The sequence below is a fragment of the Aethina tumida genome, chromosome 4, assembly GCF_024364675.1.
Source record: "Aethina tumida isolate Nest 87 chromosome 4, icAetTumi1.1, whole genome shotgun sequence".
Lineage (NCBI taxonomy): Eukaryota > Metazoa > Arthropoda > Insecta > Coleoptera > Nitidulidae > Aethina > Aethina tumida.
Window position 1 is genome coordinate 28,705,374 of NC_065438.1, and position 20,300 is coordinate 28,725,673.

Sequence of the window (20,300 nt, forward strand, 5' to 3'; positions counted from 1 at the left end):
TTATAAGTGACACGACAGCCTACAGGTAGCAATTTCTCGAATGTTGCAACGGTTCTTGGTGAATAGTGAGCACACCAGAAGATGGTTTTTTGAAGTTTTCAACTTTAAGACAACGGGTGTAACAACAAGATTATTGAAATCGTAATTACAAAACATAAAATGCGTTCTTTAAGTATTGAATTATTTCAACAACGTTAATTTACAACCCCCTTTTCTTGGCCGAGAGCTGACATTTACCGTGGATAAGTAAGTAATGCTGAGCGTAGTTATATTTTAGATATTCTGGAAAAATATGTCATACCATATGCCAACTTTTTTTATAAATGTAGGATAATAATAGACCACCCCTTGAGGCTGTAATTTAAAATAAAGGTGGATAACCCAAGATTAAATAAAGTAACTAACTTATATAAAAAAGAACGGAATATATTAATATTCCATTTTTAAAATTAAATTGTTTTCATATTTTCTTTGTATAATAAAGTTCAATTTTTCACTAAGAGTGTATATTTTACTAAAAGATAAACTCCAAACTTATTCGTTTGTCTGTTTTCTTTTGTTATGAATGATTATTTGCATATTATTGAACAAAATAAATGATAAATGATTTTTGTAATTTTATTAAGCAACATTAGTATGAAATTAAAACATATTTAAAAACTAAAAATTAACTTACATAACACCTTATATTCTATATTATATAAACAAAACACAACTTAAACATTATGCCACAATGAACTTAAATTTTATTATAATATCGATCCTTATATTAAGTTTGTATTTAAAGCGTATTTAACAATATGAACTTGGTGATTTTGCTTCAACACTACACAAATGCTACAAATATACAATATTAGCTCAATATTTGTTTTTCTTTTCTATAATTTATAAGGAAAACTCATCACATAAGCTAGTATAGATAATAAACGGTTTAGCCTGTTCAACATATATGAGTGCAATCCCATAAATAATAGTTGAATAAACCTAAACTATTAATGATTATCTCACAGCATGAAGCACAATTTCATCAGTCATACCAAATGCGTTCATACAAAAAGGCAGCATTATGCGGTAAAATTTAATAATCTTAGCTGCAAATAATCAAATTCTTATATTATATACAGTTGTGTAAACAGAAAGCAAACCTTATACGAGTATCGAGTTTGGTAAATATGTAAAACACTCTTATGTAGTGATTTACAAGCAACGGCAGTATTGAAAATCGATTACTATACTAGTCCAGCATTATCAAAAATAAATGAATGACGATTTGCATTAAAGTCGACATTTATTTATTCCTGATATGCATGAGGACAAAATATAAACGGCAGCTCGGTTATAACAAATTTAAGTAACGTCAAAATCTACAAATTTTAAAAAACGTATTAACTCTAACACCACATGTCCCAATATGAATATTAAACAGATGTTTACTTTCAACTTACAAATATTTTTCTTAGCCACATCTCTTTGTAACTATAATTACACATATGGCGGTAGAACTTGCTGACTTTTTGTTATTACTTACTTACTTCCGTGTCCGACAATTCGTCAATCATAGAAACCTTGTACATCTTTAAAAAATAAAGTTATCTTACAATTTTTTATTTTCCTAGCTACATGTGAAAAAAGGTGCGCAACATTAGTAATATTTAATTCACTTCAAAGCCTTATATTTATATAAATATCTCACACTTGGCTAAGCTAGCTGGTCAATTTCAAAATATATAACACTTTTCTTAATTCACTAATATTAGAACGTTTCAAATCGTGTGACATAAACGCAAAATGAAATAAAATCAAGTTCATGAGCATTTTTATAATAAACATACAATACATATAAAAATACAAACTAAATATTAAAAGAATAGTGGTAAAAAATCACAACTTCTTCAGTCTAAAAAGCAATAATTTAAGAAGGAAGATATAACTACTGATAATTCCTTCTTATATGATATTTGTATAATATTGATTCGGGTAAGATTTTTGTTATATTTAAAGCGGATAATATACTGTTAATAAAATGAACTATACACTAATTGTGGTAAACACTCCTTAACCAGACGAAGGAGTCATTTTATTAGCGATGATATTGGCCTTGTTCTGGCGAACAGTTTCAGCTCGTTTTTCCTGAAAATAAAACGCAATTAATGCATGCAAATTTTAAATCGTGTGTCTGTTCTAAAACAATAAATAAATATAAAAGTATTTTAAAATATTAACTGAAAAAAGATTCTACAATTTTGTAAATATTCACTATTTTTTTATATTTCAATATAAAAACGTTTAAAAAACAACAACAATTAGATACATACATTCTTTTTGATGGTTTCCATTTTACGTTGCATCTCTTTCTCTCTGTTTTGTTCGGCAGTAACCAATTTAGTCTCTATCTTGGTTACTTGTTCAGTCTTACGGCTCTCTTCGTTGGTCTCAATGCTTTGTTTGACTTCGACCATGTGCTCGTGCTGGATGAGACAATGATAGTGTGATTGTGTGGTGGGATAAAAGTAATGAAGAAATACATAAATAAGATTGTGAAAAATAAAAATACAAAATAAATGTTTTTGATTGAATTAAAATTAATTGAAAAAGTGAATAAATTAAATTAATATTGATTAATTTATTTTCAATCAAATCAATGTGTATATGAAAATTTATATTTTTATTGTCTTTTAATGATTTCTTTAATATTTGTATTAAAATAATTATTTTACAAGAGCATAAAATCAATAATCGAATTAAAAAATCAAATTTCCAATTCCAATAAAATATTTAAGTGAGATGTAATGGATGATTTACTCACGTGTTTCTTTGCAATCTCGAGTTTCCTCTGGATTTCTTTTTCACGATTTTGTTCCGCAATGGTCAATTTGGTCTCTAATTGAGCGGTTACCTCAGTTTTGCGTTCCTCCTCTGTTGTACTAATAGAGTGTTTCAGCTCGACGGGGCGGATATTCTAATTAAATTATGAGGACAAAAAAAAACAAGCAAAACGTTAACTACTGCTACATGAAGCTAAAAGCTAAATTTATAAACAAATTAACTAAGGAGTCGACTACAATAAGTACTTATGTAATAATTCATATATTATATAACGTAAACAACATGATGATGTATACAAAAGCTAACTCACGTGGTTCCTAAGTTTTTCTTTCTGTTCCTGTTCAAGCATTTCCTTTCTGCTCTTGGCCAATTCCAGTTTCTCTTGGATAGAAGCGTCCAACTGCTGGAACTTGACCGTGTTGGTTTGCCGCACCTTTTGGACTTGTTCTTCCTGCGATGCCGCAACGCACAGACACATGCAAAAGCATGATGATATTGATGAAAGTGATCAACGAGAAAAAGAGACCATCATTTTTCAGAGCATCGATTTGATAAAATTTTAAGATCTAAGCAGGATTAGCATAAATGATGATCTCTCTTCGTGTAACAACGTGAAAAGTGGCTACAATGAGTATGAATTGTGCCAAAAATTTTGAAAAGAATTAAACTAATCAAAAAATATACTCACGTGCTCCTTAAGACGTTCCAGCATCTTTTTAATGTTCTCGTCCCTTTGAGCAGATGCCGTCTTCAACTTATCTTCAATGGCTGACCGAACCTCATCTGTTTGCTGTTCAAGGGACAAACGAGTCTTTTCTACGTTTTCAATGTGATCCTTAAAATATCCAATTAAAATTCTGTCAAAACAAAGATATAAGGGGACTTACTTTAAGCTTTGTTTTTAAATCAGAAATATACGCTTCTCTTTTCTCAGTGTGATTTTCTATTTTCTTTTCTAGAGCCTCCTTCGTTTGCGATATGAAGAGGTTCGTTTGTTCATCCTTCTTACGTGACGCTTCCTCGATTTTACTCATTTTCGCTGTGATTGCGGCCAATTTATTGGATTCTAATTGCTAAAATAAAAATTTGCAAGACATAAACTTAAGGAATGTTGATGGTTTGAGTTATTGTACCTGTCGGCGTTCTTCCGCTGCCTTCAGCTTATCTTCAATGTCTTGTACCGACATACTGCTTTTCGGTGACAATTGTTTCTTCGGAGGAATTGCCTTAACATCGGGCTCGCCGAGAATAACTTCATAGCGTAAACCTCCTCTGGTCTTCTCCTGACATCTAACTTCAGTAGCTGAAATAATGAATATTCTTTTTAAAAAGTGAAAGCAAAACCATTACGAGAAAGTCCTTTTAACTAAAACTGTCTTATGTAAAAAATTTTTTATTCGAATTTATTTTTAAAGATTGCCTATTCCGTAGATATCCGACGGTTATTTTCAATTAAACTTTATTTAATCCAGTGCCTCAGGTGTACTAAAAAGAATTTTATTGTTTTGCTTTGCCACCGCATGCCATGAAATCCGTTCTAGCTCCAGTACGGTAGACTTTGAGGCGTCGTGGGCACGTATAGACATTACGGCCTCGATGCTGGCGGGCCGACGGCGTCGGGATCGATAAGGCCTAAGCAACAGACGGGCAAGTCACCCCTGACGTACTCGTCAATTGTTTATGAGGAAGTCAATTGGACGCTATTCCCCCGTGAATGGGGGGAATCGTTTTCTAAGCAAAATAAAGTAAATTGTAAAGTTTGTGGCGACTATTTATTGTTTTAACTTATATAAGTCTAATAAAATATTATTTCTGAAGAATATTATTTATTAATAAAACAAAATTATTACTTATATAGGACATTATTATTTGTACCCGTATACAAATTTTTAAACGTCCTATGTAAGATTATCCGCATTGCGGTCTCCTACAAAAACTTATGCAAGATGGCAAGATGCCAATTTAATGCCAGCTTATAAATCATCAAGTGATCTACACATACCGAAAATTTAACTTTTTTATGTTAAAGGATTTATAAGGAAAAACTCAAGATTAAAATGGGAAACTTACAGAAATAATACATCTAAATAACTTATTCACAGAATATGTTCATAGGAACTACTTTTTATTTATATGGAAAGATGAAATTTTGTAATATTTTTGAAATATTTAAGTTCAGGATGGCTTACAACAAAGTGCTTTAATGTCACTGTGAATTAAACAAGGCGGTGGCAGCATCGCTGAATCACATTGCCTTTGAGGGTAAGAACAACCCGCAGGATCAAGTATTTCAGACACCCACGTCATAAACCCTAGTCTCGCAGCGTAAAAAAAATCGATGCTGTTCTGTCGTTTTACGACACCCTGCCGTCTGTCGAGTTTCACTTTTGCAAGCGTCGCGGCGCCACGCATCCCCACAAGATTTATCCGCACAGTAGTCTTCGTTGTTTCCCATATATGTCTTTAATTTTGAAACGTAAAAGTCAATTGAAGAGGTAACTAATAACTTGTAGAATAATACATATGGGTATGGGAATATTTTAATACTATAAACTAAATAATTACAAATTTGTTGTTAAATTGTACCATGTAAAATTTATGAAAGAAGTAATAATTATGCTATTACTGAAAACAAAATAAATTTTTAATGTTATATGTCCGTGAGCTTCAACCCATTATGCAGGAGTCGCCCTCAATGGTTGCCTCATTCAAAGGCTGCATCTCTCCCTCCCTTAGGTTTCTCCACTTCCTTTTGTTTCTCATTCCACACTCTCGGATTCGGAAAAGGGAAACAAGTGGTTGCGATAGTTCATTGCCTAAAGACAATTTTTCGATTCATGTTTTTCATGTTATCATTTTATTCTCAAAAATTGAAATCGACTAAAATACTACTACAATATTACTATTGCATTGAAATGTATCCAGTCAGATTTCCACCACAAAATCAATAACAAACCATAAGCATAGATTACTGTACTTACGGTCAAACAGTTTCATGTAAATATACCAAGACAGAAAGATATCTTCAAGTCTACAAGAACATGTTTCCTCTTATGGGCACGACCAGCCCACGAAAATGAAAGTAATTTAATATTTGCTTTGTTCTGAACGATAAAATTTATTGAGATGTAGTACAATCAATAATGTAGTACAGGAAAACTTCCAGAATAATAATGGTTTTTTAAAACACTTATGTTCTTACCGTCAAATTTAGATGAAATAATAGAAACATATAGTTGTATAATAATATAATACCTGCCATATGGACAACAGCATAAAGAGATCCACGACATACTTCTCATATTTATAAATAGAAGGTACACATTACGAGAACACTAACCTGTATCAGAAATTATTGTAAACAGCATAAAATCACTTAAGTACACACATGACTATAATTATCACCTATTGTTAATTAGCATCACGTAATTTGTTCACAAATAGATCAATCTCAGTTTCCAAAACTAAACAACAGTACAGAAATAAACAAAAATAAAAGGTTCAATATTAAAAAAAATAATAATTACATTAAATAAAAAACTTTACTAATACACATTCAGTCTGTTCACTTACTGACAAATTGTACTCTCCTAGGTTGGATGGTTTTTGGTTTCGTTTTCACCTTAGTAATAGGAATTTGTCTCCTAGATACTGAAAAACATATTAATTTATTATCAAAATATAAGATATAAAACTCAGCGTTGGACAAACTTATGATGTTTTGTTTTTCACAATCTTTTTAACAGCAACCTTTTAAGTATTAGATAATCTCTTTTTGTGGTCTAAGGTGGATCCCATTTCAAGAAGCCATATTTAACTAAACTAAATTTGACGAGTAGTTTCATTTCAATCATGACAAATTTTAAAACGTTTTTAAAAGATCGTATATTCACTTTTATTTCCGATATATTCAGTTATTTATAGTTAATCCTATCAAAATACATAACATATATACAATATTTTCATGGCTTCACTAGTTTAAATATATATTTTTTAAAATATTTCCAATTAGTTCTGTTCTCAATCAATATTTTGTGACATTTAGAATTATAGAGGAAAGTTTAGCGTCTACTTAATAGTTCTATCTTTTATACACTCTTCAGTAGGTGCCTCAAATATGCCCAAGTCTGATCTCATAGATTTAATTGTATTAAATGAACTTAGTGAATATATTTTTTTTAAAAGTGAATCAGAAAATGAATAACAGATAAATGAGATTATTTGATCATCCCTATTCAGCAGTAAATCAGTAATCTATATTTAAACTTGTTAAATGAATAAAGTAGACAGCACCGACGGGGCGTCTTAAAGGGTCTTAAAACACATCAGACAGTGAACGAAATGGGGGATTCCGGGTTAGCAGGTTCCCGGATCGTTGGTCCATCTGTTACCGTTCCCCTACACTCTGTTCCTCCAATATACAGCCGGGAGACCAACGTGAACTTTGGAGAGGGTACAATAACCCCCCTCTCTACCCCCACGCAATGCGACTAGCCTGTATCCATCTTGTGTCTCGTTCCCGTCGCGCATTTCGATCGACTTCCACGGTCCTTCGTCTGGTACGTGTCTGGTCTAAATAAGGGTGAAGGTAATTTTCGAGAGACGGAAACTGCAGATGGAGACCCAAATAATTGATAATTTGATTTCCATATTGATTGTGAATTTTTTTACGTATCGATCAATACTGAAAGATTTCCTTGATAAATGTCACTATTTTCCTCTTATATCCGCAACCAACCTGGATGTATACACTGCTCGGTATAACCATATTAAGATAAATTGGATAACATTAAAATTCAGATAGTCCTACACGGAATCTCAAAATAAATCTAAAACGGGTAACCTTTAATTTATATCAATAACATCTCAGATAAGCCAATTTCATGGCCTTTCAGAAACTTTATATGCTGGTCATTCTACCGACCTCTCAAGGTCGGATACACGTCCTTTAGAGAACGCAAAATGGGTCCTCGCCGCCGATTCCTGTTTTCCCCTCCCAGAGGCCACCCCTCCCGGTTTCACTCTCACTCCGGGATGAGTCATCGGCCCCGGGCGCTGTTGCTGGGCGCGCGAGAGAGAAACGACATCCGTAAACGGAAGTCTAGCGGCTGGATCGGGTAGTGGTTCCAATTGAGCGTGGCCCACGAAGGTGGGACGAAAGGGATAAATTTCTTTGATGTTAAAATTTACTGGGGTCTCCTTTTTGACTGTTTTAAAATTACACCGACCAAGTCATAACAAAAATAGCATAACTGTACACCAATAAAACTCCGTATACTTCATGAAATAATGTTCGTAGGATTTATGGTGATGACTAAGTTCGCAAGTGTGAAGCAGATAAAAGTGGTATAGGTCGTCAAAATTTCAGACAGCACATTCACAGCAGCATTTTGTGGAGCAAAATAGGAACATGAAGAATTAAAATCCAAATTTACGAAAACGTTTAGTTCCTGTGTCCCATTTACGGTAATGTCATACATGTGGAATTTTAATTAATTCAAAACACTTAATAAGGGGCGGAATTCTGCAGAGAATAAAATTTGAGTCACGTGGTAAAAATGGTTAAAACCCATTAACAATTGTGGAGACACAAAGCTGCCTCGTTAAAGCGAATAAAAGGACTTAGTGGCAGTAGTGATACATTGCGTTGATGTTTATTAAATTTGAGAATTATACGCTAAAACAATGAAGGTGGTAAACCATTTATAAAATCCTAATAAAAACTTTTCTCCATTTAGAAATAATGAATTTGTTGCAGAGACTTTATTAAAGGAGATAAATAAACAACTTTGTTAGGAATTTATTAAGGTGCAAATGAATATGATGTATGATGTAATGAACGAAATTTTTAAATTCCTGAATGTATCATTTATCAAATGAATCTACAGACAGAAGTCTGGCGCCAAACAGTCATAAAAGTTCTATATTCAAGACTTAAATCTACTCACACATAACCAACAGCTGATTAGATTGCCCACTTTAGTTGTAATTCTGTTTTGAAAAATAGAATTATGGAAATTTGTCACGCAATTTTCCCCAATATAATTCCCTTGACATTGGTGCAACAAGCGTATTGATGATGTAAATTACTGATTAATAAAACTCAAATATAAGTAAAAAGTCGAAAGAAGTGAAATCAACAGATATTAATTATTTCTACGTTATTCTTTAAGTGTTTAATCACTTTTACAAATTGTCTTTTTTTCATTTTACCATACAGAGCAACTGGTTAAAAAATTATCCAAGAAAGAAGTGAAAATTTATCAATTAGTTTATCCACATATAGAATACTGCAATTTGTTGGGAATTCCACCTGATCAATAATTTCACTTTTATCAAATCAATTCGATACGTATGCCATTTAAAGTAAATTAAACGTTGTTCAAGAACTATAGACCATACTGAAAAACTCTAATACTTAAAAGATTCTAAAAATTATACTGAATGAAGATTTATTTTCAATGCTAACGTCTAAAATTAATACAAACAAATATTAGTAACGCGTACACCTAATATTGGCTTTTATTGAATGCCATTATGTGATTACGTTAAAAATAAACCGACACCCTAATGGAAAATCGATTGGGTTCATATTTGTCGTATAATCAAGCCAAGGCAATTATAACAAATGCAAGGTAAAACATCCAAAAAAATTATAAAACGAATAAAAATTTAATAAAAATGCTAAAGAAGAAGAGTATACGAAAAGTTCTTAGTTTCAAAGTGAAGAAAGTTAACGTTTGGATAAACCGTGGATGGCAAGAAAGTACAAATAAAAGAAAGGAAAATTTCTTTTTTTAATAAATTATAAACGTATTTATATATTTCTACATACCAAAGGGGAAAAATAAATCTTCATTACAATCATAAGTTTGTAATAGTCACTTGAGAAGTTTTTATGCAGTTCACACTTCCAAACATAAAACAAATATGTTTTTTAATTTAAAATATATCTTAAGATATGTACTTACTGTGAAAGCATGTTTTTCATCACGTGGTTACTTACCTGCAGGTGGTAGCGGCGCCCTGCACGTATGACAGAAGCATTGCAGAACAGACTCCCTGACGATGCCGATCAACATGTTCCCGGTATGTTAAGGTCAAACGTTCACAAAAAAATCGTTTTCGCTAATACAAAATAACGCAGCGACGTTCGTAATCGCTTCCGACCAGGTAAGAGGACAACAAATTCTATTGGCTCTAACTAAAAAAATCAAATTTCCGTCTCGTACGACGCCGGCTCTATATATGCGGACCGGCAAAATCAGTCTGCGATGTGCAGGTGTGGTGGACACAAGGCGCACGACAGAAACGCGCGCCGCCCCCAAATCGATCCGGAATAAAGCGGTGGCGGCGTCGACTCCGAATATCACGTTGACCAAGACGCCGCCGACATAGCGGCGCCTTCGAACCCCGTTCCGCGTGCACAAGGAACGAGGAAGAGAAGTACGGGAGGCCAGGGCGTAGACGCGCCATGACTAATTACAATCGACGCATATTAGACTAGGTTATCACATTTTTATAAACAATTTATTATTAATTATTCAATCTTTCTTATGCATAAATATGAATAGATTGTGATATCTGAAATAAAAGACAAAGATGTGTAGAGTCACAATGTTTTAATGAGTGAGTATCAAATAATTATTTTATGATTTATAAAAGTAAAGGTTGAATCTTTCCTATCTCTATGTTTTTATACCTTAAAAACGAACTACTTAGATTAAAAAAATAGAATGATTATATTTAACTCCCTGGATTTGAAATACAGGAAAATTAGCCGACTCAACAGATTTATGGGGCCATCGTCACAATTGAGCTAGCTTATGACCAACCCCACAGTAAATTTTACAAAGATTTCGTTTAAGTAATTCCACGTTGGTTCACTTAATTTATATAAGCATTCAGCTTTTCCTTTTGATTTGTTGCTTCCTCATAAGTTTTAATGGATTTCTTTTTTGTGTATTTCTTAACGGAAACTTCTATACTCTCCGTGGTTACTTTTCACACCTTCATAACTTTTTAATTTACATAAATAAGACATTTCACTATTGATCAACATAAAGTAACATATATTTTCATATTTGTTATCTCTTTTTCGTTTAACCTTTGCTTTGTGAATCTGTTTCCACACTCTCTATGGGTATTTTTTAAATGGATCTTAGTTCTTTTAAATAATAAATGAAATAATTAAATAGATAGAATAAGATATATAATCTAAAGAACTTTTTCACAATAAAGGTGGATGCGCTAAAATTCACTCCTGCAACGAGGTGCCAACTTATTCATTCATATCACACATGAAATTAACACAATTCGTCCATCAACTGTTGATTAAATTAATGTATAAAACATTACATTGTATAAGTGGAAATAGTAGTAAATGGATGAAATAGAGCGACTTTTTAATGCGATACCGTCGAGAACAAGGGGACCTTTACCTACATGAGTCAGTATGTCTCGTTTCCTTCGTTTCCCCCACGCACATGAGGAAGGGCTTCAGACTGAAAGACGACGGTTCACACCCAATTCCGTCTACGATCTACATATGTCGCCACAACACCGGATCAGCGTGATGGATGGGCCGTTCCCAAAGATTGGTATATGAGAACAATGATTCGTATCACAAAAAATTGTCTCAAAATCAGCGACCATGAATTTAAAACGCATAATAAGGTATAAAAAAATTGGTGTAATATGTTCCTAATTAATTGTTTGAATTTAGCTGTTACCAGTATTTCCAGAGAAGGCAGAACCGTCGGAAATATCTACAAATAACAGATATTTGGCAGTACAATTTTTTTAACTCCTTTAAATTGATGAACAAATCGAGCTTTTCAATAAAATATAATTTGAAACATATAAAATTAATTTTATAATGAATATTGTTGATCATGAAGTAATTTGGCTATACTTATGGAATAAAAGATATTTCCTTAAAAAATATATATATTTAAAATTTCAAGATATAATACTTTCATTATTTTAAACGAAAATCATAATTTAATGTTCCTTTAAATTGTCGGAAATTTCATATAAATTTCGTTATAATGAATATTGTTATCTATAACATAATATGACAGATTAAGAAATGTATAATATTTATTTTATTCAATATTTGTGGTCAAACGGTGCAAACTCTCCACAGACTCTTTACGGAGTAAGATACATTCTTAAAAAATATAATGATGAAATCAAATTTTACAAAAATATATAATTTGTGATATATTAAATGATCTTTGGTTAAGATATAATGATAATTGTGGTAAATTCCGGGATAATTAATAATGTCTATCTATGAAATATATTGACAAATTATGTATTTTTTATGGAAATAAATAAAACCTTTTACAGATAATTTAAGAAAACCTTCCTGTCACTTCCTTTCGGGCTTACTTTTATTTCGTAAAGTATTTGTTCTTCGATTTAATGAGTAAACTGTCCCACCTCACAAATTTGAATCTGTTTATTTTATAATAATAATAATACAAAGATAAGTAAATTATAACAATCATGGAATATCTGAGAACCATAGCCTCAAACAAGTGTTCTGATGATGTCCTCATTTGTACAATTATGACATAGTCTAAATAAAACACAATTCATATACGTAAATAATCATAATTACTAATTTTCAAACAAATTATCAGTGGTTAAAATATGTTAATAATAATTTTATCAAATATTGATTGTGTAACTTTATCATAATCACCTCCGAAAAAACTATTTTCCATAAGTTTAATAGATGGCAATATCATATATCTAAAAAAAAATGATTTTTTTAAAGATTTTAAAGACAAATTTAATTATGGTTCTTATTTGTAATAAAGAAGTTGCATATTATAACGATATTTTAAAGAGATGTATATTCTTTTTTTCAATTCCAATAAAATTAAAAAAAACATTCCGAAATAATTTGCAGAAGCATATTTCATAAAACCTAAACAGCAGTTACTTAAATCACGAAATCGTCCACAGAAACAGCGTTTCGGAATGGCGCGAATGATCAAACACGATCTTAATCCATCATGCGGCACGCTAAATTCGTATGGAAAAGTTTAGCATTGTTTTAGAGCCAGATTCGTTTTGTCTGGCAAGTGTCGAGAAATGACGTATTATTAAAACCCGTGACATGTCGACAAGCTATTACTTCCCCGCTCTGTGCGACGCCATATTTTCCGACCCCAGGATCTGCTGAACCACTCGATATGTCTGAAATGTTCACGCAATTTCGCTTGATTAGGTTATTTATCCGGGAAAAATGTTTAGGTTTAATTAAATTATCTTGTTGATTTTTTTTAGAGTTACGTGTTTCATTATTTATAACTAGATAAATAAAATACATTTATTAATAAAGACTAGATCACTAGTTCCTACAGATTTTTAATAAAATTGATTCACGATAAGTTCCTTCCAATATGTCAAAAAGAACTAAATCGAATTAAGAGAACTTATAAAACAAGTAATTTTAAAAGAACTTAAAAGTTTCTCAACAAATAAAAAAAAACAAATTGTAAGTAAATTGAAAAAAATTCCAAATATTTCTAGTGGATTTTTTTTTAATTTTATTAGACGATACGAAATTCAAGTTATTGAAGAAACGCAGACAATTTATTTATATTTTATTATTTGTATTTTATTTATATTAAACAATTATGTGATGAGTCTTCTTAAAAATGAAGTAATTCCACTTCAACGGCCTTTAGATTGTCTATATTAATGATTTAATTGAACCTAAGAAAGAAATCAAGGCGACAACCTTTATTTTGATACATTAGGGGCTTAACAAAAGAGGAATTTTTTTTAAAAAACCTTTCCAACCGAAAATCAAATTAAAAAGAATAAGTTATAAAGTGAATTGAACTAAGACATTAAATACTAATTGATTTTATTAGGGGGTACCAAATTAAATTCGACATTTCAACTATTTAGAAAAATATTCAAGGAACACATTAAATCGGAATTAATTTATTTATTTATTATTAATAAAAAAGTTACCGAACAATTAAACAATGAAATTTATCTGTAGATCATTATGTACAACTACCACTTATGGTTCTAACTGTAAAGATTTTTTCCAGTTGTAAAAACTTTTTTAAGAAAGCTACTATAAATGACACTTATTAACTTGAATTAAATAAATAAAAGAAAAACTAATGTTCATTCATTTATTATCACAGTCCTATGGTAGTAGTTAACCTGGTGAGAAAAGTATATTTTTTCATTCATCGATTTGTCGTAGTCTTCGTAGAAAAATCTACTAATTAACTAATAATCAATATTTGAAAATCTTAAGATTTCGTTTGGGGTTTACTTCTATTTGGTCAAGTATCTATCCAGGTTTTCTGTTTAATGTGTAATTGTTTCTGGGTACCATCAGTTTATATGTGAACATTATTTATCACACGATGAAACAAAGTAAGATGTATGTACATATGTAGTAATCCCGGTCTTAATAGAAATGTATTTCGGATATGTCACAATTTATATAGTTACGTATTGTTGTAAGACAAATATGTACTTAATTTAAAATATTTACTTGACTGTTGAAACGGAGAATTGAAGATACCTAGAAACAATTTCATATAAAAAATATTGAATTTTTTATTAAAAAATCATTATTAATAAAATATTAATTGGTTTCGATTCGACTTGACTTGATAATGTCAATGCTGGTAAATGATTAAATAGTCATTAATCACACTGTTGCACCAGTAAATAAACAACTAAAAGTAAATTTATCATCTAACCTTTTTAAAGAGCTTTCTAGATACGAGAAATTTTTACATATAAATAATTTTTTGACTAGTAAAGATCACTTAATCACAGTAAGAAAGCCACATTATTCATTATATGTTAGATATACACATACAGCTATGAATAATTACAAAATGGTATATACTGTCTTTATATACTTAAACAATATATTTTTAATGAATTAATTCTCATAAATAGTTTTATTCTTAGTGCTCAGAAGATCAAGCTCTGATAAATTATATCTAGTAATAATATCATTCATTATTATATTTTTCTTTTAAATATTTTAGTAAGCACTATCTGATTGTGACAACTAATATTTGATATTCTCAAATAACTTTAAAATTTTATTCTATGATTTAGTCGACTCGAATAAGTAAGTAATTAGTTAAAATAAAATACAATATAACAATAAGATAAGAGCAATTTTTTCTCACATACTTGCATACTTCAAAACCTCATACAAAAATTAATAATACGTATTAAATAATTTAATATTAATAAGTCAGGAACAAAATTAATTTCAAATTGTCGATCTTCAAAAAAAATCTAAAATAATTTTTCGTTAAATTGACTCATTTAAAAGTTATTAAAGATTAAAGTTCAACTTATACGTATGGCTCAAAAACATTAATTATTATATTTTGCCTAAAGTTTTTTGTTTCCATTCCAGGAACTTACAAAGAAAAACTAATGTTATTTTGCACGAGAGTAGCAGAGATTTTTAATTTTATTATGACGAATATTTTTTAATTCATTATTGAAAATCTTGATGAATTTCACGATCAAGCTGTACGTCTTAGGGTGAGCAAAAAACCGGAAGTGACCGAAAAGTGAATAACGAAAACTCTCCTCTGTCCGTACCATTTACCTAAACCACATCTCATTTTGATATGCATATACAGGGTGTTTCATAACTCATTCGAAATTTTTAAACCGATAAATACTTCTAAATTATAAATCGATTTCTTAAAAAAATTCTAATAAAAGTCCAACAGAAAACGAGATCAAAAATATTAAAGTTTCAGTTATTGTAACCCAAACAATTTTTATCTGTCTATCTATATAGTGCAACGAAATTGGATAAGACGGACCCAAGTTTGCTTGCAGGTCAATGGAGAAAATTTTGAACGGTTTGTGAAGAGTAAGGTTTGTTACAAACTAACGTTTTTTATCTTGATTTCTGTTGGACTAATAGGTAGAATCTACTAAAGAGGTGTCAATAGATTCATTATACATACACAGTGATTTAAAAAATAATAAGGACAATTTTCGGTATACAGAAAAAATGTAAATTAAACCAATGTTATTAATAAGTTTTGAAAGGTGTACTTATTTTTAAGTACTCTTATGTTCTAGTGGAATATTAGAAATTTAAGAAAATAAAATAAAAATAATTAATTTATAAAGATCTTTAAATTTTCACGTAAAAAAAATAAGGACAATTTACTTGTAATTATATGTAGAATTTAACAAAACAGGGCGTTATATTGAAAATAAAAAAGTTACATAACTACTGGAGAAATCAGAAATTAAATTTTGTTCAAAAACAGAAAAGTAAATCAAGTCAAGTTATATATGCTATAAAAATTTCCATAAATACGTAACATACGTTAGGTGAATCAGCCTGTACTATATGGAATTTATATTTTCTGCACTTTACCTAGTCATTCCACTCATTAAAGATCAAACGTTGCTTTTAGTGTATATTTAGAATAACAAAACAATAGTTCTGATATTGATATTCCATCAAACATCAAACTACAGAAAAAAGTATTTAAATAATCGTCGGAATTTTAGGAAATGTGACTGCTAATTTAGATATGAAATCAAGTCCCATCTCAAATGTCAGAACCAAAACAATTTGTTGCACTTTAACATACTCGGTTATATAATAGTAGTAAATTAATTAACTACATAGTTAATCTGCACTCTAGCTAATTTCCGTACTTTAACGAGAGCATGTTATTTTCATCAGGCATTCGAACTTCCTTTTTATTGAATAGCTTCCATTAAATTGACAATTTGTCACGCACCAATTAGAATACATGCGAGTGTGCAAGTTTACATCCAACAATTACATCTAATACGTGTCCAGCGTTCACCGCCCCAGAGATGTGCGAATTGACCTGCACCAAGGCTGTAATGAGCCGTAGCGCCTGCCATGGAGTCACCAGCCAGAATTAATAGCCGCGTGAAATTAAACGTGTCATTGTTGACCCTTCCCCGTTCGTATCCCCAAATACTCCATTGTTAGTTGCATTTTACAAGGTTCAACAGACTGACGAACGCATGTTGGAGAGAAACACCCAACAATGCTGCAGTGCACTTGCAAAACTATTTCGGCGTCAGTACAATGTATCGACCGAATGTCGACGGGCCTATTACAGGCACGAAACGAAATAATCGATATCAAACGATTAATTACGTCAGTTATCAAATCTATTATTTAATTTTACATAATGTACAATTCCATGGAATTGTACAAAGTTATTTATGGGTATTTTCTAGTTTTCTAAACACTACCATTAAAGACGGTTAGAATTAGTAATATTTGATAAAACGATGTAGGTTAATCATTATGAAATCTTCCTTTGGAAAGATTACTAGTTCCCTAAATGGTACTGATTTAAAAAAAGGAATAAGAAATTTTTTATTAAATTAGTCTAATGAATAATAGATTGAACAGGATTGAACTTAAATGACCCATATAGCCAAATTAAGATGAACATCTGTGATGACGAAGTAAAATTATAAGATTGATATCCGGCAGGCAATATTGTATTCTTTTTTAATTACATTGTCTATAAATATTCTATTTCATTCATAATAATAATAATAAAATTGAACAAAAACTTGCAACATTATCTTTTGATAATTAATTTATACATATACAGCCTGGGCTTGTATCATCGGTTATGAGTTTCTAAAATTATTCATATAGATAAATGTTGAAATAAAGAAATGCTTAATCTGTATATTCATATTTTTCCATGCTATAATTAATCCAAGACAACATTAACAATCACCAGTGGCAGCTACTCAAATGAGGCAGGTGAGGTGGTGCCTCACCTATGAAATTGATTCTATTTACATAAGGTTAACATTAAAAATATTATGTTTTTATTCTTTAGAGTAGAATAAAAGATAATATTCAAACAAAGGTAGAACGGTAATACGTTGTAAAACCGATAAATTGAACAAGCAATAACAGTTCTACATTAAATTTCAATGAATATTTTGTTCTCCATAGCCACTTTTAAATAAGCCTTTTCGCGCTAATTCATTTCATTAGTAAATCTTGAATATTTCTATTCCGGTTCCGCGCCTGCGCTTTAAGTCCGGACTATTGTTTCAATTGTAAGGAAGCTGCAGCGTGCCTCTAACCAATAAGATATCACCAAATACCGACACAAAGTTCACGAATATTATCGGTTTTTAATTTCAAAAACTACATGGTCGTATGAGTATCGGGTGAATTCAATACCGTGTCTCTTTTTCATTAAGATATGGCGTCAACCGGTAACAACACAAAAGAAATTATTAACACAAAAAACGTCGTTGTCGTGATGGATTTTGTATCAAATTATTATGACGAAATGTTTGTAATTAAAGAATTAAACCACCCAATTCCTAATTTGAATACTTGCACAACTAAATAAAATATTGCTTTTGTTTTATTTTTATTCTATATATAATATGTGTCATCAGACTCAAACTACATAAGCCGCCACTGTTTGTCACCCACTAAAATAAATAATATTTAAATTTATTGTTAAAACGTTCCACACACACGTACCACTAATTGCTTTTTTAATAGGAATAAAATTGTCAAACCACAAACCTCTTCACAAAGGCACACATGACCTATTTTTCATTCTCTTTATTCTTATTTGTTTATGCCCAAGTTTAATTTACATAGAAAAAAAACTGTATAGCGTAGGATCAAAACATATGCGGCAGTGCTTAACTTCCTGAATATACAATGAAGTTGGAAAGTGAGGTTTTCATGAAGAAATGACATTTGACGCATTTTCCTTTATAAGCGAATCGGAGGCCATGTCAACGACTCTGAAGAATACTTACATTCGGATGTTTGAGCTGTAGCGACTTCAGCCATTTTTCTCTTGGGAAAATAAAAACCTGTGAAATAGAGATATTCAATTTTAATGTAGAACAATTCATAATAAATCGCAACGTTTATTATCAGTGTGTCAATAATCTCACTATTTCACACTTACGTAGATAATTAGTAAATAAAAACTGTGCAATTATTAAAGCAAAACAAACAATCGAATTTAAAACTATATTTTCTTTGCTAAATTTTTTAATTATTATTAGCACAAATTAGTAATGTATTAGTATATTTTTTAGTACATCCATTTTCAGTTTCAACCAAAAAGTTACTTTTTACCACAAAAGTAATATATGACGATAATATTTGATGATTTGAAATGGATTAAAGCTTAACTCTTTATTACAAAATTTATAGTACACGAGGAAAATAGTAATCTAAAACTAATAAAAATTAAAGACATGATTTAACCAATCCAGTAAAAAAATCAAAAATGTAACCCATTCTTAAGAATAAATAATCTAGTTAGATATCAGTCTAACTTGAATTTATTATTTTTATATGTTTTATGTCATTCATTTGAAAAACATACTTTTTAATGCCAATTTATAAATAATTTAGCGAATGAAAATAATAGAAAAAATAAATTATACTTAAAAACTTGGCTATTGTTTGGGTCTGGTGTTTTTTCTTCACTGGCATTTTCCTATTCATGTTGACAACTAGTATCATAATGATAAATATTAATCGTCCATTCGTGTCATTAAACAAATCATTTTTATTGTGATCAAACCAAATGACATATGAACATAAAAACGTTATTGTTCGTTAAAAACTTGAATTTGAATAAGCCAACCGTCGTTGTCACTTAAATCCTAAATATTATAGAAAATTTCTTTGCAAAATATTATTTGTAGTTGTTATTAAAAATAGGCACAAAGTTATTTATTCTGTGACGAGTCTAGTTCATGGCAGCACAAAGAACTATCATATAAACGTACGTTCTTTGTGTATATTTCAAGGAGATATGCAACAGGTTTGCACATACTATGCATATATATGTTTGTCAGTCAATTATGGTATATGAAACCATCAAAAATATGCAACTATAACTAAGAAATTAAAAAATCTAATATTAATAAATTGATCTAATATAAAACTTACACAAGTAGTAACTCCGACGTTGGTAAAAACACGGCTAAACACCAGACACTACTTTAAAAACCAGTGCACAACGGCTGAAGAAAGGATACCTAAAGTGGAACCAAAGAACTGAATGGCAGTTAATGTTGTTGTTCTTTTATAAACATCTGACAAAACAGCTATATTATTTTTCTAGTGGGGAAGACGGCCTGTGCATTGGTCACAAGTTCTGCATATCGTACTGTGATTGGACTGCATATGTGATCGTTCCAAATTTAAAATTTTAAATTTGTAACAACAACAAAGAGAATCCTTCCGATGAATCAGTTTACTTAGTTAAGCACTAGTCACCTATGGATAATCTAAATATTTAGATTCATTAATTGATATCACCAGCATATACTGAACAGGGTAATACTAATAACATGTTTGTAAAAAGCATTTAAATAAATTAAATTATAATGTTTACCGAAATGACGTTTCAACCGTCTTAAAATAT

General features: G+C 30.5%; 1 protein-coding gene across 4 annotated transcripts; it reads right to left on the bottom strand.

Moving 5' to 3' along the window:
- Nucleotides 1-604: 604 nt before the first annotated feature.
- On the bottom strand, nt 605-20,173 carry LOC109596774 (trichohyalin). Of its 4 annotated transcripts, none has more exons than XM_020012365.2 (9): nt 19,823-20,173; nt 18,670-18,726; nt 3,960-4,129; nt 3,714-3,899; nt 3,515-3,661; nt 3,137-3,277; nt 2,807-2,959; nt 2,316-2,468; nt 605-2,130 (listed from the first exon to the last, which is right to left on the bottom strand). In XM_020012365.2, the coding sequence occupies exons 2-9, from the start codon at nt 18,701-18,703 to the stop codon at nt 2,056-2,058; spliced, it is 1,059 nt and encodes a 352-aa protein (XP_019867924.1). In that variant the 5' UTR covers nt 18,704-18,726; nt 19,823-20,173; the 3' UTR covers nt 605-2,055. The 4 variants fall into 4 exon arrangements, with proteins under 4 accessions (XP_019867924.1, XP_019867916.1, XP_049822558.1 ...); XM_020012357.2 differs by lacking the exons at nt 18,670-18,726; nt 19,823-20,173 and adding exons at nt 6,400-6,477; nt 9,833-10,076; XM_049966601.1 differs by lacking the exons at nt 3,137-3,277; nt 18,670-18,726; nt 19,823-20,173 and adding exons at nt 6,400-6,477; nt 9,833-10,077.
- Nucleotides 20,174-20,300: the final 127 nt, after the last annotated feature.